At 41.3% G+C, this 26,069-nt stretch overlaps 1 protein-coding gene across 1 annotated transcript; it reads right to left on the bottom strand.

The window, feature by feature from the left end:
* Nucleotides 1-1,338: 1,338 nt before the first annotated feature.
* On the bottom strand, nt 1,339-26,058 carry szrd1 (SUZ RNA binding domain containing 1). The gene is made up of 4 exons (XM_078239011.1): nt 25,837-26,058; nt 19,034-19,083; nt 13,722-13,973; nt 1,339-8,817 (listed from the first exon to the last, which is right to left on the bottom strand). Exons 1-4 carry the CDS (start codon nt 26,026-26,028, stop codon nt 8,715-8,717), a joined length of 597 nt encoding a protein of 198 aa, XP_078095137.1. The 5' UTR covers nt 26,029-26,058; the 3' UTR covers nt 1,339-8,714.
* Between the last annotated feature and the right edge of the window lie 11 nt (nt 26,059-26,069).

Here is a 26,069-nt window from a genome sequence, read left to right as displayed (position 1 = left end):
GTCATAAAGAGTGCCTTTGGTACATTGGCCTTTATAAATCGGAGTATCGAGTATAAAAGTTGGAGTGTTATGATAAGGTTATATAAGGCATTGGTGAGGCCGAATTTGGAGTATTGTGTACAGTTTTGGTCACCTAGTTACAGGAAGGATGTAAATAAGATTGAAAGAGTGCAGAGAAGGTTCACAAGGATGTTGCCGGGACTTGAGAAGCTGAGTTACAGAGAGAGATTGAATAGGTTGGGATTTTATTCCCTGGAGCGTAGAAGGTTGAGGGGAGATTTGATAGAGGTGTATAAGATTTTGATGGGTATAGATAGAGTGAATGCAAGCAGGCTTTTTCCGCTGAGGCTAGGGGAGAAAAAAACCAGAGGGCCTGGGTTAAGGGTGAAAGGAGAAAAGTTTAAAGGGAATATTAGGGGGGGCTTCTTCACGCAGAGAGTGGTGGGAGTGTGGAATGAGCTGCCGGATAAAGTGGTAAATGCGGGGTCATTTTTAACATTTAAGAAAAACTTGGGACGGGTTCATGGATGAGAGGGGTGTGGAGGGATATGGTCCAAGTGCAGGTCAGTGGGACTAGGCATAAAATGGTTCGGCACAGACAAGAAGGGCCAAAAGGCCTGTTTCTGAGCTGTAATTTTCTATGGTTCTATGGAATGTTGAACTCAGGAGAGGTGCAGAGGGGAGACAGTTTGGAAAAATCAGAAAACCGGTTCAGAAAAGCAGATGTCTGGAACTGACTAAAGAGTTGCAGATCTCATCTAATCGTTACAGCCAATCACATAACTACGCTCAGTGGTTAGTGGTCAGTCTTTTGCTCATTTCTCCACATCTTGCATTTTCCTCTTCAATTGCTTGTAGGTGCCTCACATTTTCAAATCATTCTTGTTCTCCTTTTTTAAAATACTTGGGATGTTACTGAATTTAGTCACAGCAGAAGCACAAATGCTGGATGTCAAATAAATAATATCTGAAAAGTACTCTTGCATCAAAAGGACCAGCTAACGTTTCAGATCCAGACTCCCATGTTCAGAGTTCACATTTTTCCCTTTTCAGTTGCATCGGACCTGGCAAGAATTGGATCTACCGTGGAATCAGAGGGCAGAGAAATGGAGATTTTAAACCAAGGAAGGAAATTAGATGATTGAGGTCTGAAATATGAGAGAAAAAAGCCCAACAAGTTAAATATCCTTTTCCTATTCCCACCGTCTTGCGCTCCTTTTGAAATCTCTTGCGCTGTTCTGCTTGTCACAGAAAAATATACTGGAATCTTTAAGAAACCTTCCTCAAGTAAGACAAAAAGAGCAAAACACACCAAAAATCAGGCCAAACTGTTGAGGCTAAACTTATAAAATTTTACTCAAAATATAGTTAACTTTGCCAGTCAGTTATAAACAGAAGTTGTACAGATTATGTCCAGCACTCTCAGACCAGAACTTTCCTTCTCTGAATGCTGTAAGAAAATGCTGCTTCAAGGGGTCCAGATGAGTTTGCAGGATAAAATATAAAATAAAAAAAAAAGACAGTAGCAAGAGCATCTATCGATAAAGATGTTAAACAGGCAATTAAAAACAATATTTGCACATCTTTCCCAGCCTTCATGCAAATGGGAAGGACTAGAATAAATTCAACCAAACAGCAGCTGTTAACACTGAATCCCAAACGTTACATTGTGTACATTGCCAGTAAATAAAGACAAAATACAGTGATAGACATCTTACCCGACAATAACCTGCTAGTCAACACAATCAAGCATGGAATTTACTTTTGATTCTGTGACTGGTACCTAGCAATTGTTTACATCACTAACCACATGGCACACGAGTGTGTACCACTTCCATTGACTTGAAGTGCAACAGCATGCAAGAACCTGATGGACAATTTCACAGAGAAAGCATTCTGCAAGCTTACAGGGGCTGTTTCTTCATAAAGTACTCCAAGGAACTGTCTTTGTTTGGTGACAGGGAGTAGCCACTCTGATCAAGAGCCCCACTTAAAACATTTACAGATCTCTTTCTTTCAGATGCTGACTGACCAATTGTGTATTTCTAAGATTTAATGAGATAACCATTTTTTGTTGGAACAAGGTGAGATGAGTGATCTTTGTCTTTGCATCATATGCCCAAATAAACCATGTGTCAAACATTTTTTTCCCCCAAAGAGATTATGCCCTAAGAAGCCCCAAACTATACTGCACAGTTTATAAATGAAATAAATTGAGGTTTAATAGATCTCAGGATCCATGAGAAGTTCCTCAAGCTCGGCAATATACAACTGTCTCACTGAAGTGCAATGACAGCATCTTTTCAAAGCACTGATTTGCACGCAAAGTGTGTAGGCTGACCATCCATGTGGACTCACCATGACAATGAACCCTCAAAAAAGTCCCAATGAATGGACAGTATATGCCATGTACAAAAAGGGCAGGTGAAAGCTGCAGCACACAAAAAAAAAACAAACTTGCCTGCATTTATAACTAAGGTGCAAACTTATTAATCAAACCACAAATCCATGCAAACCAAGCCTGGCTCCCAACTCTTTCTTTTGAATCAGGGCAACTCTTAAGATGTGTCATGTTCCCAGGGGTAGCAGCTGGACTGACTTGGAAATCTTCAAAAGGGGAAATTGGGGGGGGGGGGGGAGGAATCAGTGCTGACAGAAGGGCGCCATTTTGCAAAAGTTATGAAAAATAAACAGCATCGATAGCAATAAAGCAGCATACTCCCAGCGTAATCCTCATACAAGCGTAGCAACAAGCATAAATGCCATTTGTGAATGTTACTGGCTTGATATACATCCATTGTCCTTTTGCTGGCTACACACTCAACTTTAAAAGAACCACCACGCTCTTTACATCAGGGCGAACCATTGCTTAAAAGAGACAGATTTAGAACATTAAAAAATTTAGTCCACGTACTTACTCTCAAGTTAAGACCAGACACTGATTGCACTAAGCCAATAAGTATAAACCCGAAGCAACTGTGCACAAAAGCGATTTTGTACATAAGTCAAGCTCTCTTACAAACAAGTCTGATACATTAACTTAGACCACTGAACAATTCCAGCGTTTTGCAATGTTTTCAGTTTGTTTTTGTCCCCCTCCACTTCCAGTTACTTTTTTATCTCCTGCCAAGTCAGGAGTACAGTTCAGCACTCGGGCATATAAGTACATTCTATGCAACACCTCAAATGGTTCCCCAGGATATTTACTTGATTGACGCAAGTCTACTTGCAAGTTCCCCTTTGCTCTGACAGATTGCATACGAGTGGCATGTGTCACAGTTCAGATAAAACTGAATATGTTCAGACTGGGAATCCAACACATCAAGGATCCAACAATTCAATGTCTCAGAGACCAAGCTTGTTTCTCCATGTAACAAGATATACAAACTACAATGTAATGGAAATCATGACCCATTATTATTACGCACTAACTGAATCCATCAAACACATCAAGTGTGGAGAAGCTACTATTTACATGACCTTCAGTCACAGTGACAATCGGAACGTTTGAAAAGCCCTACAAATCCTTTTTGTAGTCAGCAATCATCCGGTCGACCCATTTCTGTTAAGGGATAGCATGGTACTCTTGTTAGCCATTTTGCATGTAGGAGTCCGGTAGCAATGTTAATACTGACAGCCAATTCTGTACAAGTCCAAATTTCAGTCTGCAACATTCTGTGCAGAATTAAAAATGTACGGCAAATGAAGCACAATTCCTCATAATTCAGATCTAGTCGTCAACTGGCTGTGCTGGCTGAACCTTCTGATTAGGGTCAAGGGTAATTGCCAACATTAGTCTTGGGGGTGAGGTGGAGGGCAGTGAAGAAGAGACATCAATGACATTTTATATTTAAATTAGCAACACCTACAGCTTCCTCAGCAAATATGGCAACTCGTTGCTTCAAGTTGCATTCTACCTTACGTTAGTCGAAGGACAATGTGATCATTTTTTCAAAAATACATGAGATTCTGAGAAGCGAGTGAAAAACGTAACCAAGTTCTAATGTTCTTTAAAAGCAACTTCCAACCAAATTATATACCTGTCACATACAAACATTGTACCGTTCAAGCATCTGTAATGTCAATGATAATCGCAGAAGGACATTTAGTGTCCCTCATGACATTATTGGAGGTCCCTTAGTTCCAGCAGTTTATAAATTCCACATGCATCACATTCCATTATAACCATTGAGGCAGAGCAGTCTTCTGCTCTAACACCCATTTCACACAATTCAGATGCCAAGTTATCTTTAGGTGCAATATAAATAACCTTTATATCAACTTTTGAATAGGAATTTTAACATCTATGTTCACTTCGCTTTGCCATTTTGTGAATTTACTTCTGACTTTGCCAATTTCCTGAGAAAACGAAGAATCCCTTGAGCCAACTACTTTCAGAGTGAAGTCAAGTTTCTTGGGAGTGCTGGTACATTACCAATATCTGGCTGTTAGAACCCAGACCAAGTGGTGATTAAAGTAAATTGCAGAGGGAATTAAGATGAAGGTGACTAGCTTACTGTTTATGAAAAGAATGCACAAAGTGCGATCTCCAACCAACTGATTAGTAATCAGCTATAGCCAAAGACAGAATTTAGCTTATTCAGTCATGAAAGTGGCCTTGATTATGCATTTTTTTAAAAAATGGCCTCAACTCTGAAAGGTCTGGAACACATACAGCATATGGTTTCCCTCATCTATTCGTCAATCAGCAAATTGATCTCACAATAGAATTGGAGCCTTTTACAAGGCTTGAAAGGTAACTGGACCATTTTTGCATCTCTGAAATGATTTCATGTTTGTTCTTATGATATCTGTGGCGATGAACAGGCGTAGTGAAATGACAGTCTACATTAGAGACCAGTTCCTGAAAATTGACTACTCATTTATCACATGACTGTACAAGCTTCAAACCATTATTCCTCAATATCTCTCCTTTATCCACGAGCTGCCAAAACATCTTTACTGGCCAAATTGGATTACAAACCAGTCCATCTACAGTACTATGGTCCAGTCAATATTACCGTAAATTGTTAATTTCACTGATTTTTATATACTTTTTCCCGAAATTCTGAATGGCACTACAAGTTGGCAACTATCATACACGGGTTTGCAGCAATTCCAAACATAATAAAAGCCTGATTTCAGAAAAGTTGTCTGAAAAGGTAAAAGGACAGAGGGGCCAGATATTAACCCTAATGAGGGGAGGCAGCACCATCATTCTGTAGCCTCTGGATTAGCAGAGATTAAAACATCAATAATTTCACGCAGCAGGACAATCTTTGTGCAGACTTATTTCATTAAAGGTTTTCATTCAGGACTTTGTACTTTGACAAAGACTTTGTAACATGCAGACAAAGGTAACAAGATTCACATCTCTGTATATTCAGAAGTCGCACTTAGCTTTATTGGACAGGCCATTTCCCCAACACACCCCAGCCATTTTGTCTGCACCCCATTCACAACTGACAGTGACCTATTACTGAGCGGAAACTGGTCTGCAATCATTGCCTTCTCTACAATGATGTCAAGTTGCATCCTGATTTTATTTAGTATTCCAAATTCAGAATCTATGGTTATTTACCTTTTACTGATAATGGATAGTGTACACAATGTTAAAGCTCATTTTAATCCTCCAGTCCAAGCAAACTGAACATGACACCATTCCACAGTCCTGTTCACAAGATTGGTTTTGACTTTGCTAGTTTATTTCATTCTGTCCATACAATACCAGTGTTTGCAAACGCGTGTCTTCCTTGGCAATGACTCTCAAGTCCAACAGACCCCAGGAAACACCAGAATGTTGCACAATTCATACGAGTGCTAGCTTTCAGCTGTATTCTACTATAAGTTTGCTCTATTTGTAAACTAGCTTGTTTTGGCTTACCATTAGACACAAGGGCTTTGAAATCAATAACTGCAAGAGAAAAAAAGAGCTTGATTTTAAAAAAAACTAGTTGCCTGATTGTAATTCTGGCCAGGAAACAAAATAATTACTTGCTTGATTAACCCAACTGTGCTTTAGGTACATAAGTACTTTTGTCTTTTTGCAGAAAGATAAATCCCCCAATCCAGTGATTACCTCAAAATTTCCATCTCCACCTTTCATCTTCTGAAGGCATTTAACTCGGGTTTGGGTACGGTTACATAGACAGTACCAAGTCCAAGTGATGTGTGAGCTGAACAATGTGCATCGGTAGGTTATTTGACCGGAGTAGGGCGGAAAGAGGGGAAATCAAAAAGGAAAAACAGCAGGATTTTTTAAAAAAAAATTGAGCCTATGCCCATTCCTAATAATTACTGAATAACTATGTAAAAACTGTCTGGATTTTCCTCTCCTTGTCCCAGGGGCACAGATGTCACTTGTAAGGGCCACCACTGCCTGGCTGATTGAGATTAGAACCGTGATCTTCCAGGTGGTGTATACACCACAAGATGTAGCATATTAACCCAAAGAACCAGCAGTGAGTCAGCCATTTTATTGTTTACAGAACAAGTATTTTCTGAAGAGTCTGAAGCAATTGTTCCAGTTGTGCCAAGTTCACAAACACCAGGAGATCAGGTTTAGTGTCAGTCCATTGATCAAGTGAAATGCTAGGTAGTGTGGAAATAACTCACTGACTGACAACCCAAACCTGGGAACAAGTTACGCAGGAAAATAAAAGGAATACATTAACAATTGCCGGGGAAGCACTTTGAATATTATTCATTATAAAAGTTTAAAAATCTTCCAGGGCCTGACATTTTAGTTTTCATCTGACCGTGGAAAGCATTTGAAGCCCATTCAACCCCAGTCCGAATCAATTCAGTCATGTTTTATGCCCCAGGCAAATAATTTGATGGCTGGTGTATTGAGAGGCTGTGCTAGCAGCTGTACAGGAGTGAGGCGGCGAATATATTTTTCCCCCCCAAGCACTGGTTGAAATTTACCAATCTTCATCAATTAATCTCCACTCCACCCCACCTCCCCCCACCCCCCCAACACACAGAAGCAATATTTTGTTCGCAGGCAGACACATATACAGAATACACACGTACACAAACACTTGCGCATTTGCGCAAACACAAGACAGATGATTCATGTGTGAGCCACACAAAAGGAAATTACATATGTGCCCTTTTAACATTAGATGGACCTAGAGAGCTTTTGTTTGAGATTCTAGAAAACAAAGGCATTGCCTTTAAAAATACTAAGAGTATGTACTAGTGATGGGCAGTAACTGGAACACCTCGCTTTAGTGTCAGACAGCAGGGCACAGAATGCACACAACCACCAGAAGGGAGACAAAAAAAACTGTACCAAAATCTCAGGCTCCACTACATAGCCTCAAACCTTTCAGCTCCTCTAAGCAACATATAATTTGATTGGAACCATTTTATTTCCCTTTTTATTAAAATAATTACATTTATTTCTTGTCCTTCTCTCTTCTTCTAATTTCTCCCCTTTGTAAAACTGGAAAGGTTCCAAACAGAACACGTCGAAAACCTTCCCAGTTTCTGACAGCAATACTGCTCTGCACTGACCCACAACGGGAGCAGCATTAACTACAGATATAGCCTTTGCCGAGACATCCTCTTTTACAAAGAGATTTTTCTACCACTGCAAGTTATACCTATCCTGCAGTTTATACCAAAAACCATCATGCACAAAGCATAGCTGGTGAATTTGAGCATAAGGCAGTGCTGGAATAAGATCACGTGACCACAGCATTATGCAGCTAGCACCCAAGTGCTACCCTATAGTATGCCATTTTTTTTTTGTTTTTAAATCACACCACCGTATTAGTTTTTGATATAAAAAATAAATCCTGGTGGTCAGCTGGAATTTGGCCAATGCAGCCAACCACATTCGGGTGGGCGAGGTACTGCAACATTCACGGCCACTATTTGAGCTTCTCTCTTTTCCTACCCCACACCGTGCCGCCCCTCCCTCCTCAACTAATTCTCCGGTAACCAACGGACTTGCTCGCTTACTATGGATGGGAGGACAGGAAGCCGACAGGAATTAGTTTTATAACAGACCATTTGCACCACTGAACACAACCGCTGTGTACCCCTTGGCCTGCTGTGCCAAACAGCCTGGGTTCCACATTCCTTTTGTGGATCATTTCATGTTTTTGGCCTCTTTCTCCAGATACGATGTTTCGAAAACATTTATTTTAAATACAGCCTACAATAAATAGCTAAAGATGAGCCAAACTTAAAATGGGTGCATTTCTGATGGATTTTTTGATGTACTGCACATAGCAAGATAATTACCCTTGAAGGACTATCTTGCAGTAATGGGTTGGGTGGGAAGAAACCAAAACAATCCTGTGAAGTGTGGGTTGAAAAAGGACAAACAGCACCCATCACTAATACATAGTCAAACTCTTTTCTGAAATTAAAAGATAAACTATCGAGCATTCTTGAACAGTATTATTGCTGGAGCAAATTTCTGGTTAGAAATGGCACACAATGTATTCTTGGCCAGTCTGATTGCAAGAAACCTCCCCTTCACGGTTTCCTTGGAGAGCTCACAGCAGTGTGCCAACCACAGTGGGCGGAGCAGGGGTCACAGTGCGCAAGGAGAAAAGTCACAGTGGGCGGAGCAAAGGGGGATCACAGTGCAAGAGAAGCAGATCAGGTCCTCTGCTTGAGTCCGTTCTCTCTGTCCAACACTGCACGCTCGGTCCTGGAGAGTTCTGTTTTACAAAGCGCGCTCGCTGGCCCACGTTTTATCTGCGCTGTTTGAAGCCTTGTGTACCATCAGGGCCGAGGGGCTGTCGAATTACACAGCTCTGCTGCCTGGTCTCCTCCAACTGGGTGATCCTGGTCGGCCTGAAAAATAAAGGCAATTAGCATTTGCTGGAGATAGTATCAGATTGGTGCTGAGAATGTCAAGTTTCTTGATCAAGCATACTGTTGCACATATTTAAGAGATGGTATTTATCCCAAAAGCTATGACTAGCTATGACTGTAACACTACATTCTGCGCTCTATCCTTGCCTTCCCTATGTACGGCATGCTTTTTCTGTATAGCACACAAGAAACAATATTTTTCACTATATAATACATGTGACAATAATAAATCTAATCAAATGGATTGAAGGTTAAATGTCGTTATGTCCCTGAATGCAGTTAAGTATGTTCTGTTGACAAACAGGTATGATCCTGCACACCACGTGTGATAGGATTATCTAATGTACAAAAAATGCGAAGTGTTCAACATGAAGTTCATCCAATACTGGAGTGTGCAGATGGAATGTCAACTGGCTTCATTGCTCAGCCTTAGCTATCTAACTGGATTGAAAGACACTTGATTTTTTTTCTCTCAAAAATCTAATCAACAAGTACCCCCTTGGGGCTTTATTTTTACTAATCATGGAACAGAAAAATGTTTTTGAAATGTTTACTTTAATACGACACAGTGAAAGAGAAGAGACAATCTTAAAAAGGAGGCACTTTTGATGGAACATCAGCACAGCCAATACCTAGTGAAAAGGGAACTAAGTATAAGCGGAATACTACAGATCACATTTAGTTGACAAGATGGTTTAAAAGGATAAATAAAAATATATCCATCTTCAAGGGTATTATTCAGTGAGAGATGGTATCCTACACATACCAAAGAACTCTAATCTAGCAACACTTAAGTGCGGTAGAAAGTCTGGTAGAAAGTAGACAACAGCCTGTCCAATTAAATATATATCCTTAGGCTTAGAAGGACAACTTGCAATATGATAAAGATTTTGTGTGTGCAAGCAGACAAGTGCATTTACTTGATCATTTAGCGAGTTTCGATTTGCAAGCAGTATACTCTAGTGTATATGTCCTATAAAGAAGCAATTCACACAACTTTACAAACTGACAGGTTCTGTCAACACAACTGGTGGCCCATTTCTAACCAATAAAGCATCAGGATATAAAGATGGAGTAGTGATTGTCAGTGACAGGTGCAATTCTCAAATCACAGGGAGAAGATAGCCAAATCTATCATGGGCTCTTGTCCATAAGAGTGTCTATATTAAACAAATTCACCTCACTGAGGGTACAGTTACTTTATATTAATTTATGGAATATGAGTGTCATTGGCTGGCCAGCAATTATCCCCCATCCGCAATTGCCCTCGAGAAGGTTGTGGTGAACTGCATTCTTGAACCTCTGCAGTTCCTGTGGTGCAAGTGCTGTACGGGAAGGGATTCTAGAATTTTGACCAGGCGATAATGAAGGAACAGCAATTTATTTCCGAGTCAGGATGGTGAGTGGCTTGGAGAGGAACTTCCAGGTTGTGGTGTTCCCACATGTCTGCTACCCTTATGGGTTTGGAAGATGCTGCCTAAGGAGCCTTGGTGAGCTCCTGCAGTACATCTAGGCAAAGTTGAAGAGGACACCTGTATTCATGGGCCCCAAGGGCTTTGAGAGAGAAGGGAAGGAAAATGTTTTAAAAACAAGATGGCACTACCTGTACAAAGACATAAATCAAATGTGGACAGAGCTTAAAAGTACAAGGCTAGTGTTATGACCACAGCATACAATTGCTGTGAAAACCAAATCCCAGAGGGAAATTTGGCTTATGGGTCATTTCTGGTTTTGTATTCTGAAAAAGTAGAAAACTTGCAAATCTCAACAGCAAGAAGTTCAGTAACACTTGGTCAGACCCACAAAAGTATAGGGCGACACGGTAGCACAGTGGTTAGCACTGCTGCTTCACAGCTCCAGGGTCCCGGGTTCGATTCCCGGCTCGGGTCACTGTCTGTGTGGAGTTTGCACATTCTCCTCGTGTCTGCGTGGGTTTCCTCCCACAGTCCAAAGATGTGCGGGTTAGGTTGATTGGCCAGGTTAAAAAAATTGCCCCTTAGAGTCCTGGGATGCGTAGGTTAGAGGGATTAGCGGGTAAAATATGTGGGGGTAGGGCCTGGGTGGGATTGTGGTCGGTGCAGACTCGATGGGCCGAATGGCCTCCTTCTGCACTGTAGGGTTTCTATGATTTCTATGATAAAAGGCTTATTAACAAGAAAACTTAAGCACACAAGATTAGTTGCACAGTTAAAATTAGTTTACAAAACATTCTGCCCAAAAGGCTCCGTACTTGGTCAGACCCACATGCAAACATCTCCCAGGCAATACTCCCGTACAGATGTTTAACTATAAATATTCAGTAATGTTACCAAAGGTAAAGCTGCTGCCATTTTAATAAGGTGTACCACATGACCTTTCTTTCACTGATGCGGAAATCCAGGAAGCCTTCAGAAACAAGACTGTTTTTTGCAACTTAAGACTTTTCTGGCTTGGCTGGATGGATGATTCAAACTGCAACTTCATCTTTCCCACACAGCTAACAAAGTTCCCCACAGTAATTCCAAAATAGCTTTTCTCCCACTCTCATCTTAGGTTCCATTGTTCTTACAACTCAAACTCAAATCCTTCCAAAAGATAAAATCTCTTGTATTTCTATTTTGTCTCAGCTTTCAGGGCAATTAAAATGTAATATACTTCCTTCTGTTTACTCATGAAAAACGTGCAAGTTGCAAAATGCTTCTGGTCACCTCTGACTTCTTTGATTTTCAAAAAAACCCTCAACTTATCAAAAAATGCAAATGTTAGATCCAACCTCTTGTACCTCAAATCCACCATATCTTATTACAAATGCACAAACCTTTCACATCTTAAACCTCCCAGAAAACCTGTCTCTTGTAACCTTTACGCAGCTGGGGAGGCAATGGCCTAGTGATATTATCGCTAGGTGATTAATCCAGAAACTCAGCTAATGTTCTGGGGACCCGGGTTCGAATCCCACCACAGTAGATGGTGGAATATGAATTCAATTAAAAAAAACAGAAATTAAGAATCTACTGATGACCATGGAACCATTGTCGATTGTCGGAAAAAACAATCTGATTCACTAATGTCCTTTAGGGAAGGAAATCTGCTGTCCTTACATGTGGCCCCAGAGCCACAGCAATATGGTTGACTCTCAACTGCCCTCCCAAGGGCAACTAGGGATGGGCAATAAATGCTGGCCAGCCAGCAATGCCCATGTCCCATGAATGAATAATAAAAAGCTTTATTAAATTTACACAAGCACCTTCTTACAATATACTCCAAAACATCTAAAAACCCCATTCTCTCTCAAACTATTTGACATGAACCTGTTAAATATACCTGTGGGAACTGGTCCATTGGAAAGCTTTGAAATCAGGAAATAAGCACTAGGAGATAGTGATTGAGAGGTTTCTCAAGCTAATAAAACTTTGAAAGAATGTGAACCTTGCAGTCACACCCTTTTTATCCATAGTTTCAACATGCATAAAAATGAAAGGCCATATGAAACTTCAGCAAAATTCTATTATGTAGGTGAAATTTGCTACCTGGACGGGAGGATCCTTCAAGTTTCTTCCAATCAACATCTTCAAAATAAGTGACTGCCTAAAATGAATTAAAATCTCCTTCTGCGGCTAAGTTGAGCAGTAAGCGGGGTTAGATATGTCTAGGAGTTGGGATGCCTTCTTGAATCATGAAAAAACAGGTTATCTCAAATAATAAATCTTTTAATTTGACCCGAACTCTTCCTCACACCCATCCCCAATGTGACAACGAGATGGATTAAGCTTCCCATTCCAAGCGTGAATGTTACAAAGGAAGAGTACTTGTGGCATTCTAAATTGAATTCCACTGCTCAGGTCCTTTGTGCTATTAGGTCCCATTGGTGAAAAAGGATGGAAATGTTTCCCCACTGGAGTTACTTTGAGAGATGGGACAAGTGGCACCGTTGTATATAAATTCATTGGAAGCAATGAATCTCTGGCCAGAAATTACTCTCAGAATTCAGACACCCAGGATGAGCAAATACTGGCAGGCTGTTTGATTCTAGAGCATTACAGGCAAATTTAATTCTGTTTTTTTGTTTGTACACTTTTCATCAGTGGTCAATAGCAAACAATTAGAACTATTACAAGTTTCACTTATCCTCGGTGCTTCAGTGGCACTGATCACTCATTGGTGGTCTTGGGTTCAGATATAAATACTGTCCAGTATACAAATCTTGCAATTGTTTACTTGTAACAAAACTAGAATGCATAAAAAGCCATCTTCTTAAAGGAGATCTGCTAGAAACCTATAGTCGGTTTCCCCGCAGACATCTCTAAATAACTGACTAATCATATATGTCTGACCATAGTGGAAAGGCTCTGCCCCAACAATTCAACAGTAAGCCAGAGGAAAGGTACTGCAGATGTTGGAAATCTAGAATAAGTGAAACAGAAAATATTGCAAACAATGTAGTGTATCAGGTAGCATCTGGAGAGCGAGAGAGCGAAAATAATGGAATTAGAGCCTCGAGTTAATGACCTTCCCCCAGAACTGGAAAAAGTCAAGGGGTGTGACTGATTTTAAGTACAGGGACAGGTTTAGAGGATGATAAGGCTGGGAGAACAGAAAGAAAGGCCTGTGATGGAATGGAAGGCAGAAGATATTAAATGTCAAATGAGATGATGGTGCAAGTCAAAAGGAGATTGTAATGGGACAATTAAATTTTTTAAAAATGGTCTGGAGGAGGTGTAAACAAGATAGCATAATCATCATTTGCCATTAAATCGATTACAGCAAGTATAGTTTAGTGTGACATTGGTAAATCCATACCCAGTGGATGACTAAATGGCTGCTACTCTCAATTCGAGTCAGTTATGTAAATAAATCAAAAGTGGAACTTTGGCAGATGAGAAATCCCTTGACTTGTCATTTACCTGTCTGTATTAGCTTTATCGTCTTCTTCTTCAGGACTTGCACTCCCCAGGATACGTTTCCGTGCTTCTGCGTATTCTGCTTCTCTCTGCGCCAGTGACTTGACTTGTGGAGGTGGTCTTGTCGCAGAGTTCGGCGTGCTGACCACTCCGTTACTCGTCGGTCTCTTTAGAATGCGGATCTGTGGGGTGCAGGGTGTTGGATGGAGGTCATCCTGTATGACGATGGGAACTTTAGGCGCCAGTTTTGATTTCCTGTTTAAATATAAAAACACTATGACAGACCTTCAGGAATGCCACTCCCCCTAAATGCTTTGTCAAACACAAAAACATGAGGCAACATCCAACTGGAAGATAGATCAGGAAGAGACTATGGCAGAACTTGAATAAAAGACGTGATGAGAAAGAATGGCAGCAGCAATGCAGAGTTGTGAAGTGATGACATAGTGCACTGCTGGCTTCCCACAAGAGTGTCAACCCACTCTTCTTGTCAGGCTAGACTAACAAAGTAGGGGACTGGTTTCTTTTTAAAACTGCCATAACAAAACAAGCAGACCTGTTCAATGGCTCATCCAAGTGAAGTAGCAGCTTCTAGACCATATTTAATACACCTCCAACCACAGATTACTAGCATTTCTTCATCTTCACTGTTATAACGCCAGATGGGTAACAATACGTTGCTCCATGCAGCCTGTCCCATAAAACTGTAATAGCTTGTGAATCTTAGTAAATACACTCCCTACCCAAAACCATGTGGTCTCAAATAATTATCTCAATTATTGGTAGCAGTCATTAAGTGCATGGCAGAAGAGATAAAGGAAGTGGAGTCATAAGTGATCGATCACTTGTTTCAACTGGTTACAGACCTTAGTGAAACCTTATGATTAAAAGTGGTTTGCTGCTGGGGAACAAACAGGCTGTACTTTGCAATGTAGGAGCTCCCAGAGTCAAACTCATGGTAAGCTGGAAGATACACTATCATTCTTAGAATCTTAGAAACCCTACAGCACAGAGAGGCCATTTGGCCCATCGAGTCTGCACCGACCACAATCCCACCCAGGCCCTAGCCCCATATCCCTACATATTTACCCACTAATCCCTCTAACCTACGCATCTCAGGACACTAAGGGGCAATTTTAGTATAGCCAATCAACCTAACCCGCACATCTTTGGACTGTGGGAGGAAACCGGAGCACCTGGAGGAAACCCACGCAGACATGAGGAGAATGTGCAAACTCCACACAGACAGTGACCCGAGCCAGGAATCGAACCCAGGTCCCTGGAGCTGTGAAGCAGCAGTGCTAACCACTGTGCTACCGTGCCGGTAAAAGAAAGGGCTGTCACACTGCAAAATAGAGAACAAAACAATGTCCTTTTGATCAAATCCACAAGCTCCATTGCTTGAATAAGGGGGGAGATCAAAGTTTAATTGCTCTTTGTGCTGCATAATCCCAACATTCTTTTTAATTTCTCTTGTATTGCTGGCAAAGTACAGACTGACATTCTAGCTCTTCTATCATTCAAGATATTTTTGATGGATGGGTGATGTGATGCTACTGTTCTAATTATATATTTTATGTTTAAGGGGATACTGCTTTAAGAGGCAGTGTTTTTCTAGTAAGTCAGTTTGTCTGGGAAGGAATGTAGCAGATTCTGAGAAAGCAGGCTAATTACCCATTTTAGCCATGTAACTTTATTTAGCAGCAGAAGGCCTAATGGGGGTTTTTACCTTAAGTAATGGGAGGTAAATTAGGTTAATGGGAAGAGCTACACTTGTAGCAGAGAATCAGCTTCATTTTCATTTTAAACAAAAGGCAGTTGCTGCCTGGAGCTGGTAGAAAGAAGAGTCTCTCTCTCTCTCGGAAAGTTCTAGGGCTGTTAACCCAAGTCAAAGCACGTATGCCTGGATTTGCTAACCAGTTTTAAAGTGGAGTTCCGGCTGAGAATTGCTTGAACTTAAATATCTTCTGTAAGCTGCTGAAACTCATTTTCTTTCTCTCTGAAAGCACCAGAACTATTAACAAAAGTTAAAGCAAGTATGCCTGTGTTTTACGCCTATGAGATAAATATTGCTTCATTGGAATTGATATAGTCATAAGTTAGAAATTAGAATCATTTCCTTTCATTTTAAGTATTGTTCAACTGTTAAAGGTTAAGCTGATTCATTTGTTATAATTAAACAGTGTTGTTAATTAAAGTTTGTTTTGGTAAACATGCCCTAGTTTATCAGTAGAAGTATGCCTGGAGCAAAACATACTTCCTCACATTTATGCCAAAAGAGAAAAATTGTTGGGATCTAGTCTGACTTCATAGTAAACCTTGGGTGCAGATCTGGTACCCAACAGTGAGTATAGATTGCAAATAACTGTCTTGATATAATATGTTATGGAGGTCACTTTCCTTATTTGGATGGTACAACTCAGTGACTTACCTGCAGTTGTACACATCTACTCCAAAAGAACAAGTGATTACCCACCTCGGGTCACTGCATAGCACTTACTGGAATACTTTCAGCACAAAGTAATCCAGATTCCTGGATGCATGATTTCCACATCTTTACCTCAGCCCAATCTTCCCACCTCTAAAGTTACTGAAAAGAAAAAGAATAGCCACGCCTGATTCTCTCTCCTGTCCCATTTATAGAACTAATTTTCAACTTAGGATCACCTGTCAGATTTCTGCATGTTAGTGGTTAGCACTGCTGCCTCACAGTGCCAGGGATCCGGGTTTGATTTCCGGCTTGGGTCACTGTCTGTGCGGAGTCTGCACGTTCTCCCTGTGTCTACATGGGTTTCCTCCAGGTGCTCCGGTTTCCTCCCACACTCCAAAAATGTGCAGGTTAGGTGAATTGGCCATGCCAAATTCTCCTTCAGTGTACCTGAACAGGCGCCGCAGTGTGGTGACTAGGGGATTTGCACAGTAACTTCATTACAGTGCGAATGTAAGCCTACTTGTGACTGATAAACCTTAACTTTTATTTCTGTTGCTATGTACCAATAATAATTTTTTGCAATTGTACTGGACTACCATCTTTTGGAAGTGGGAACAGGAATCTTGTCAATATTGGCACATTCTCCTCCAAACAGAAGAGCTCGAAAAGCACTCATTCATAACAGATGTGGAGCTGATCATTGGATAACCAGCAGGATTAGAAATCCCCAGCAAGTTTTTTGAAGCATAAATTAAAAACTTAAAAATTCCCCTGTTCTCACAATTGTTCTGAAGTCAGACATCATATTTCTGCTGTGAACTATTGCCAATACTATGGCTAATGTTTTGCCATGCACTTTCACATCCCACCAGAAAGAGTGCCTGACTCAGTTTACAAGGCACAGCAGGGATGCAAGCGTTATTACCTTCCCATGTTACTGACTGCAATGTTAGTTCAAAAATACAATTCTTCTAAGCTAACTTATACGTGTACCACTAAATACCCTGCCTCAATGCACCTTGCACCACATGATGCATGGTCGATTGTTCAGTACATCAGCAGATTCCTCCAAAAATCACTTGTCTCATCACCTCAGAATTTCCGAATAATTTTACACATTAATTTCATAGACATTGGGTAAAAACAACAGCCAATTTGTCAGCAGCAAATGTCTTATTAATCTGTTTTTGTTTGTGTTGATTGTCGAAGTAGGTCCAGATATTGGAAGACAACATTGCTGCCTCTACAACCCTTCCTAACTTCCAGACTGGAAAAAGTAAAGATGCCTATTTGCCTTAACCTTGCCCATGAATTTGTCCAATCGAAGAAAACGTTTCCATACAATTTCCACCCCTTTCCTTCCTTAAAAGGTGGTGATAAGTGCTGGGTTACGACAACCAAGTTCAAGCAATCATTCTTCACCTGCAAGTATCGAAAGCTATAACTGGAAGAAACATTTCCTCTGAGCGTAATCCCATCATCAATGTTGGGTTACACATTCCAGCAGGAATCTGGAGATAAATGATGAAAAAGCATCAACCCTGACTTCCCTCACACCACTCCCCAAACGCAATTTACTGAAGCCAATTGTAGAGACTCTAAACGCTGCCACATTTTAGAACAAAAGACCCACAGCTTAATTTAAAGGAAAATCATAGAACGATCACAACACAGGAGACCATTGTGTTTGTGCTGACTCTCTGCAACAGCAACTCAGCTAGTCCCAATCCCCTGGCTTTTCCCTGCAGGCCCTACAAATTTCTCTTTAGATAATCACAATTCTTTCTTGAAAACCTCAGTTGAAACTGTCTTCACCTGGACAATATCCAGTCTTGGGTCGACAAGTGGCAAGTAATATTCACGCCACACAACAGTCAGACAATGACCGTCTCCAACAGGAGAGAATCTAACCATCACCCCATGACATTTAATAGCATTAACATTGCTAAAATCCCCTGCTATCAACATGCTGGGGGGCGGGGGGGTTCCCATTGATCTGAAACTGAATTGGATCAGCCACATAAATACTGTGACTAGAAGAGCAGATCCGAGGTTAGGACTCCTGCAGCGAGTAACTCACCACCTGACTCCCCAAAGCCTGCCAACCATCGACAAAGCACAAGTCAGGAGTGTCTCAGAATACTCTCCACTAACCCGGATGAGTGCAGTGTCAACAACACAAGAAGCTTGACACCATCCAGAACAAAGCAGCCTACGTGATTGGTTTTCCATCCACTTCCTGCACCACCGACAAACAGTGGCAGCAGTGTGTACCATCTACAAGATGCACTGCAGCAACTCACCAAGGCTCCTTTGCCAGCACCTTCCAAACTCATGATCAATACTATCTAGAAGGATAAGGGCAGCAAATAGTGGGAACAGTTGCACCTCCAAGCTACCAGCCTGGCTTGGAACTATATCGCTGTTCCTCACTGTCACTGGAACTCCCTCCCTGACAGCACCGTCGATGTGCCTACGCCACAGACCGCAGCGATTAAGGCGGCAGTCCACCACCACCTTATCAAGGGCAATTAGGGATGGTCAAACCCAGTACTTTAAAAGTCAAGGACATTAAGTTAAGGAAAAAAAAATTAGGAAGACGACCTTTACTTAAAGATGGATAAATTAAGGCGGTAATAATCTAGATGAGGCTATCATGGCAAAACTACATTTGGATTAGAGTTGGCTGTGATGGCAGATTTGGAATATTAGTAGATGAGCTTTGAAAAGTTAAACGGTGATTTCTAACTCCTGAATGTGTTATGGCAGCACTGACTAGGGACTTCCTTCAATTTTACAGAGTGGGGTGCCTACCAATCGAGTCATCAAGCAAAGCCAAGAACAAACAATTTCACTGATATTTTAAAAACGTTATAGCTCTTACTTTTCCTTCTGTTGGATCTTTAGTTTTGCCTCCAGTCGTCGATCAATTTCCTGTAAGAAAGGAAACAAACACATGTAAAAGTACATACACAGTTCCTCAGTGAAACAATATTCACCCAAAACCAAACCATATGCAGAAATACACACAAAAGAAGGTAATGATCAATCTAAGTGGATTAACTGGATTGCAGATATATTAAGAGGTCTGGTAAACGCAAAGGCAGAGCGAAAGCAATCAAAAGAAATTCCACCAAATAAAATTGGAAAAAGCAGAATAGGCAAATGCCAGTTTAGTGCACCACAAATCATACGTTAATTGAAACTGAAACCTACCGAAGTGGGATTTAGAAGCATGGCAGATGTGACAGAAGGCACATTGCATTTCGATTTATGGCCATTTTAAAATAGAAAATGAAAGGCATTGGGGCGGCAAGGATGATGCAACATTAGCTGTATCAATGGGGTTGGCAAAACGCTGCAGCTATCCTAAAGAAGGCAATCATTTCTCTCCCAGAAAGATGTTTGGCTGCAGGTACATTCACACTTCACATCACCACTTTTAAATTTGAATTGCAAACTGATAAGTGAGAGGATAATCAAGCTCCTAAAAATGGATGGAGTGGGGCTCTCTCACTTTGCTTAGTTTCAGGATGAAGTCTGACACCTGGGATCCAGTCTGCACGTACAGTTACTACTGCCTCACAGCCATGCTACGCTGCAGGAAGTGCATATGTTCCCTAAAAATATCAGTTATCATTATGGCAGAGTCAAACATGTCTCTGGAAAGGTCATAGCAGTTTCAGCAAGACACTGAAAAGGTAATTTTGAAGTTTAAAATATCAGATGTCAGTAAACCATTTACAAGCGAATTCACTAATGCATCAACAGTCTATTTGTATCCCACCAAACAGCTCTTATGTACATATCAGTTATTCAACTGGGGTGTGCTAAGGAAAGCCCAATTCTTTCCTTGCTCAATACCTGCACATGCATTGCCCTCTCCTTATCCCAGAAGCAAAAAGGCCAATTACAGTGTTCCTTTACATGCAAGGAATCTGGAAGACACTGAAGAGCTCAGATTTCAAACCTATAGTGCACACTACTATTAACATTATGTAAACTGTACAGGTCTGATTTGTACAGAGACAAAACTACTAAACAGTATTGAATTCAGAGTTTTTGGATCAAAGACAAAAGTCTTTCCTAACCAAAACCAGTTATCCTGAATTAGACTGCTGTTGAGAGGATCCCTCTCCCTGCTAATACCCAGGCATCAACACTAATGACTTTTACCACACAGTACATATCTTTTGGCAACTTTTAAGTTTCTTTCCCTTGCTTGGATGCAATCCCACAATACAGATGACCCTCTCTTACCTCGCCAACACACTTTTGCCATGTGTTCACAGGTATCTGGTATTACAGGGTACAGTATTGTAGTACTTTTGCTACTGAATCTCTCTCTGATCCAGAGGACCGGACTAATGATCCAAAGACACTAGTCCAATTCCCCCATAAGCCAATATCAATAATGGTGACCAAGCAACTACCAGATTGCCATACAAACCTATTTCAATGATGTCCTTTCAGGAAGGAAATCCACCTTTCGAACCTACAGTATGTGACTCCGGATCCACAGCAATGTGGTCAACTTAACTGTTTTCTCAAATGGCCAAGCAGGACATACAAAATAGCAGCAAAAATAGCCCGTTCAATAAGATTATGGCTGATCTTTGTGGTTCGAGCTACACATTCTCCATCTATACCCGATAACCACTAATTCCCTTGCCTAACAAGAATCAATCTACCTCAAGTCTTTAAAATATTCAGTGATTCACACTTCCACCGCCTTCTGAGACAGAGCTCCCAAAGTCGCACAACCCTCAGAGAGAAAAGATTCCTCCTCATCTCTGTCTTAGAAGGATGACCCTTAATTTTAAAACAGTTCGCCACCACCAAGTTCTGAACTCATCCACAAGAGGGATCATCCTTTCAATACCGCTCAGGAACTCATACTTAATCAAGTCACTCCTCAACTCTAGTGGAAACAAGCCCAGCCTTCCTAACATCCTCATAAGGCAACCTGCTCATTCCAATTATCTAGTAAACCTCCTCTGAACTGTTTCCAATGTATTTACAACCATCCTTAAATAAACAGATCAAAACTATGCAGTATTTGATATGTGGTCTCACCAATGCCATGTATAACTGAAACATAACATCCTTACTTTTATGTTCAATTCTTCTTGCAGCAAGACACTCAAGGCAGCAATTCAACACCACCTTCCTAAGAGCAACAAGGAATGGGTAATAAATGCTACTACCCTTGCCAGTGATGCCCACATCCTGATTTCACTACATGTTCATTTTCTCCTTTCCATTAACCCAGTTTCACCAGGGCACTGCATCAGTCTCTTCCACGCACCATACAACCCTATTCATTCTTCTGCTAATTCTAAACTACGTTCCATTAATGCCCTCAGTACTCAACGTCTACTTATCCTGCCAGGGGTGTGCTTAAATTGCTACACTTTGATTTCCTCAACATCCTCAGAGGTGGGGAGGAAGAAAAATCTTGCTTACTTCAATTCTTAAGACAGTTCTGCGTGTCTCTAGCAAGTTTAACAGCAGCTTTCACCTGTTCATACTCCAGGCCCTACTACCTTGCCAAACCCCAAATAGTAGCCCATATAGAAAAGTAAACAAGCCAGGGCAGAATTAGGCAAATGTGAATGCTGAAAATCAGAAATCAAAACAGTAAACGCTGGAAATACTCAGCAAGCCTGGCAGCATCTGTGCAGATAGAGTAAATATTTCAAACTGATGGCCTTTTATCAGAATTGACATTCGCCAGTTGTGACGAAAGATCATTGACCTGAAACATTAACTCGTTTGTCTCTCCGCAGGTGCTTCAAGACGAGAGTATTTCCAGCATTTCCTGTTTTGATCAGAGCCAACTTGATGGATTCAACGGTCTGTTTCTATGTGATCAGCTCCTCTGATAAAGCATTTTCTAAAAAGCTTGGTCACAACATTCATACCAAACTCTTTTGCTTTCAGCAGCTCTTTGGCGCCAGCTTGGTTCAACTGGTGCACTTGCCACAGAATCAGAAGCTTGGAGGTTCAAGTCCCACTCCAGAACGCGAGCACACCTAGCACTGACATTACCAACACAGCAGTGAAGAAGCAGCTGCACTGTTGTGAGGTGCTGTGCTGTCCTTCAGTGAAAAAATAAAATCATGGCACTAGTTAAACAGTAGCAAGCTGTGTGTCCTGGTCAAAAGGACACCACCAAAAGCAGACTAACCATTTATTCATCCAATTGCTTTTTGTGGAAGTTAGCTGCCATATATGCAGACATATCAGTCACTGCCTTTGAGAAAGCAATCAATTATACGAAAAGCACCTTGGGATGGCTAAAAGGGGGGGATAGTGAGTTGTTGCAAATCTTTCAATTCTACAATCCCCAAAAAAGAGAATACAATCTTAACAATCCCCACAAACAGAACTGGACAGGATAGAAGTTTGTAGTCCAATAAGCAACTTTTTAAAATTCATTCATGGGACAGAGACATAATTGACTGGCCAGCATTTATTGCCCATCCCAAGTTGCCCGAGGGCAGTTGAGAGTCAACCACATTACTATGGATCTGGAGCCACATGTAGGCTAGATCAGGCAAGGATGGCAGATTTCCTTCCCTAAAAAGGACAATAGTGAACCAGATGGAGTTTTCTGACAATGTTTTCATGGTCATCAGTTGATTCTTAATTCCAGATTTTTTTTATTGAATTCAAGTTCCACCACTTGCTGTGGCAGGATTCGAACACAGGTCCCCAGAACATTAGCTGAGTTTCTGGATTAATAGTCTAGCGATAATATCACTAGGCCATCGCCTCCCCAACTTTCAACTACAATCAATTTCTCTTGCCCCACTGCAATATTTCTTCTCTATTTTCAAGGATACAGTCAGTGCTCCTCTAAACATTCAGTGCTTGTAGGGAAGTCAGGGACCTTTTAAAATGAAAAAGCAAAACACTGGAATGCAAAATAAGAAATACTGAAATCAGAGTCAGTCAATCAGCATCTCTGCAGAGAACAGAATGCAGTTTCAGGAGCGAAACCTTGATGGTCGTCAGTCCAGAGTATTTCCAGTATTCACTTTGTATTTTACAATCAGCTGCCATCTTCTCCAGACATTACACTCTCTGGCTTTCACCAACATAACTGTTCAATCTCCCAGAGTCCAGGTAATACCAAATTCTGCACATTCTGGGTACAAGAAATAACAATAAAAACTGGATATCTTGTATTTTTTTAAAAATCGCACAGAAGGAAACCACGTTGCCGTATTCTCTTTGCATCGACCTTGTTATGTCTGTGGTGGAACCTCAATTATCTACTGCAATGAGCAGATCACTCAGGCAGATAATCAAGAATGTTGAAAATAAGGTAGACTGCTTTGGCACTGCCTTGCCTATCCACACGGCTTAGACCATACCAATAGAACTTAGACCCAGCAAGATTCTTTGCAGCCATGGCTAATTATCTAGCTCCTCTTCCTAATGCACTCAGCAACACCAACTCTCAGATGCCAAATCAAAACTATTCCTCTAAACCAACATTGGTTCTTCTCCCCGGCTACAGGGATAATTTTAGAGGCAGTATATACTCATGCTGACAGCCTCTACAATACCATTCTAGGTGAAACTGCGAACTTTAAAACCCATATGGAGCAATCTCGGGAGTGCATTTAATCAAGCAGGCTCTGTATTGATTTTAAAGCTGGCAGCTCTACAGAGATCTTGCTGGCAAGATCACTGAAGGTGAACACACACTCCCATTAGCACTGGACTTAGTAACTGGGGGGGGGGGGGGCATGACTGCTGTTAGGAGAACAAGATCAGCTGTCACATCCGAGCTGAGGCTTTTTGGCAAATTGTATCGCTCCCTCTGAAAATATTTCTGAAAATACGTGTGAATAATCAATGTGACATTGCACATTATACAACCTAGCATATTTAATGCAAATGTTTTCTTCCAGGGACTCAACTTTGGAACTTTCTACATCCTTCTCTTTCCCTTCTAATTGTTTCTAGCCTGGAGGTGCTCTGCGCTATCAGCCTTTATCCTTAATCTAAGCTTCTCAATTCAGAAAGAGCATTGGCCACTGAAGCCATTAAATGGGCCTTCCATAATATTTTCTGGATCTGATTCCCAACAGGCTGATGAGAGGGATCGCAAGGAGGGACTTGTACTGGAAAATAATTCTGCTGTACCAGTTCTTAAAGCTGCAACATCAGATAAGACTCCCAGAACAAGTTTATAACTTTCAAATAATTGTGGCCACCACACAATATTCCTAAACTAGATTATGGTTTTAAATTGGTTGGGTAACCACCTCAAATATTACTTTAAATATCTATAGTTTGCCAATTTCAAGTCAGTGTAGTCAGAATTCAAGTCTGTATTTAGGAAGATGGTGAATTTCTTGGTTTAGTTACCTTTTCTTATGGAAGATGGATGTTTTAAAATTTTTTAACCAGTTCATTAAAGAACGTATAAGCTTTGACCAATATTTAAATAACTGCAACCTGCCCCTTCAACAAGGGTTTTTTCTAAAAACTCTACTGCTCTGGAAAACGTTATGGCTAATAAACTTCATGCAACAACACGATTGACAATGGCGCAAATGATGCCAAAGTAGGCAATAATGTGTCCAATGTTATAAAAGATCAATTTTTAGGCTACCAGAAATACATTGCACATCTCATCTAAAATATTGACATCTGCTGTAGGCTGCTGGGCAAAATTCCAAAGGTGCCTTGTCTCAACAATAATTACGTTTTTTGGGACGTTGAAGAATGGACTGCTTACATTGATTTTTTTTCCCCAAATGTGCTTGCATACAAGGCATTTTTTGGTACACTCTTCCCACTGCAGAAACATAATTGTTGTTCTATTTGAATAACCGTGCAAGGAAACTTAGATCAATAAATAACATTGTGGGGGTGGGGGGGGGTGGAGATAAAAGTTTTAAAAAAACTTTGCTAAAGTATTTGGTTTGGAATCCAGAAAACCGAGAATACGGATTTCAATCAAGTGAATTCCACAGGTTGTTGCATGACCCAATTTTAAAAATACCCTCACACTCAACTTTTAAAAACAAAATTAGGTGTCCAAAAGCCAAATGGAACAAGAATTGTGTTTCTGTGGTGGAAAGTACAAATAAATTGCCTTATCTGCAAGTACCTTTGATAAGAAATCAATCTAAACAGTTCATTCTTTATTCCGAGAGGTACTTATTTCTCTTCCAATCATTCTCGTTGGAAAAGTCATCAGCATGACAGCCCTCCACTCCATATCTTCCCCCCCTGGGGTGGGAGATCAGCCAGTGTCCACTGCTGGGAGTTGGCGAAGACAGCACCTCCTCCTGCTGTGGATATATTACCTCTGTCGCTCTGGAATCCGCATCACTCGCTCCCAATGCCTTTTCTGGCCATGTTAGGATATTTAGTCTCCCTCCTGTTGCCGACACCGACTCCTACGTAGAGCGTGGCGGTTCCAAGCTACTGTACACCTAGGCCTTGCCCTGCTCTATTGCCCTCTCTCTCTCTCATGCCGCTCCCCTTGCTGCCTAACCCCACACTTGTGGCCGACACTCACTGGGACCCTTTTAACTGTTGCACACTCCGCTCCCGCTTGACTCTCGGACCTTGAGAAAACTATTTAACCGCGTCGACAGACCACGAGGCCTGTTTCGAAGAAGCCCCAGCCTCGCCGTGGCTTCACCCGCCGCTCCTTACCCCACTATCGGCCGCTTCCTCCCAATTATCCGCGATTTCCTCATCTTCCATTTTAGCTTCTCGGCTCACTCGCCCCCGGCCGCACGGCGCACGCGTGCAGTCCTCCGTGCGCAGGCGCAAGACGCCACCGGCCAGAAACACGCAGGCGCCCGACACGGCACCAGGGTGCCGGCAGGCAACGGCGTCACGCATGCGCAGCGCGGCCCAGTTCCGATCCCCGTCCTTTGGAGCGG

Source organism: Mustelus asterias, chromosome 22 (genome assembly GCF_964213995.1).
Source record: "Mustelus asterias chromosome 22, sMusAst1.hap1.1, whole genome shotgun sequence".
NCBI lineage: Eukaryota > Metazoa > Chordata > Chondrichthyes > Carcharhiniformes > Triakidae > Mustelus > Mustelus asterias.
Note: the sequence above shows the minus strand (reverse complement) of the source record. Positions and strands in the feature narration are given on the sequence as shown.

What these genes read in the sequence shown, in the direction of transcription:
- szrd1 (XM_078239011.1), bottom strand. Translation starts at nt 26,028, where the DNA reads ATGCGTGACGCCGTTGCCTGCCGGCACCCTGGTGCCGTGTCGGGCGCC. An exon ending in AAGATCCAACAGAAGGAAAA is followed by an intron (nt 13,974 to 19,033) that starts GTAAGAGCTATA and finishes ATATTTAAACAG; the next exon opens with GAAATCAAAACTGGCGCCTA. An exon ending in GATAAAGCTAATACAGACAG is followed by an intron (nt 8,818 to 13,721) that starts GTAAATGACAAG and finishes TTTATTTTTCAG; the next exon opens with GCCGACCAGGATCACCCAGT.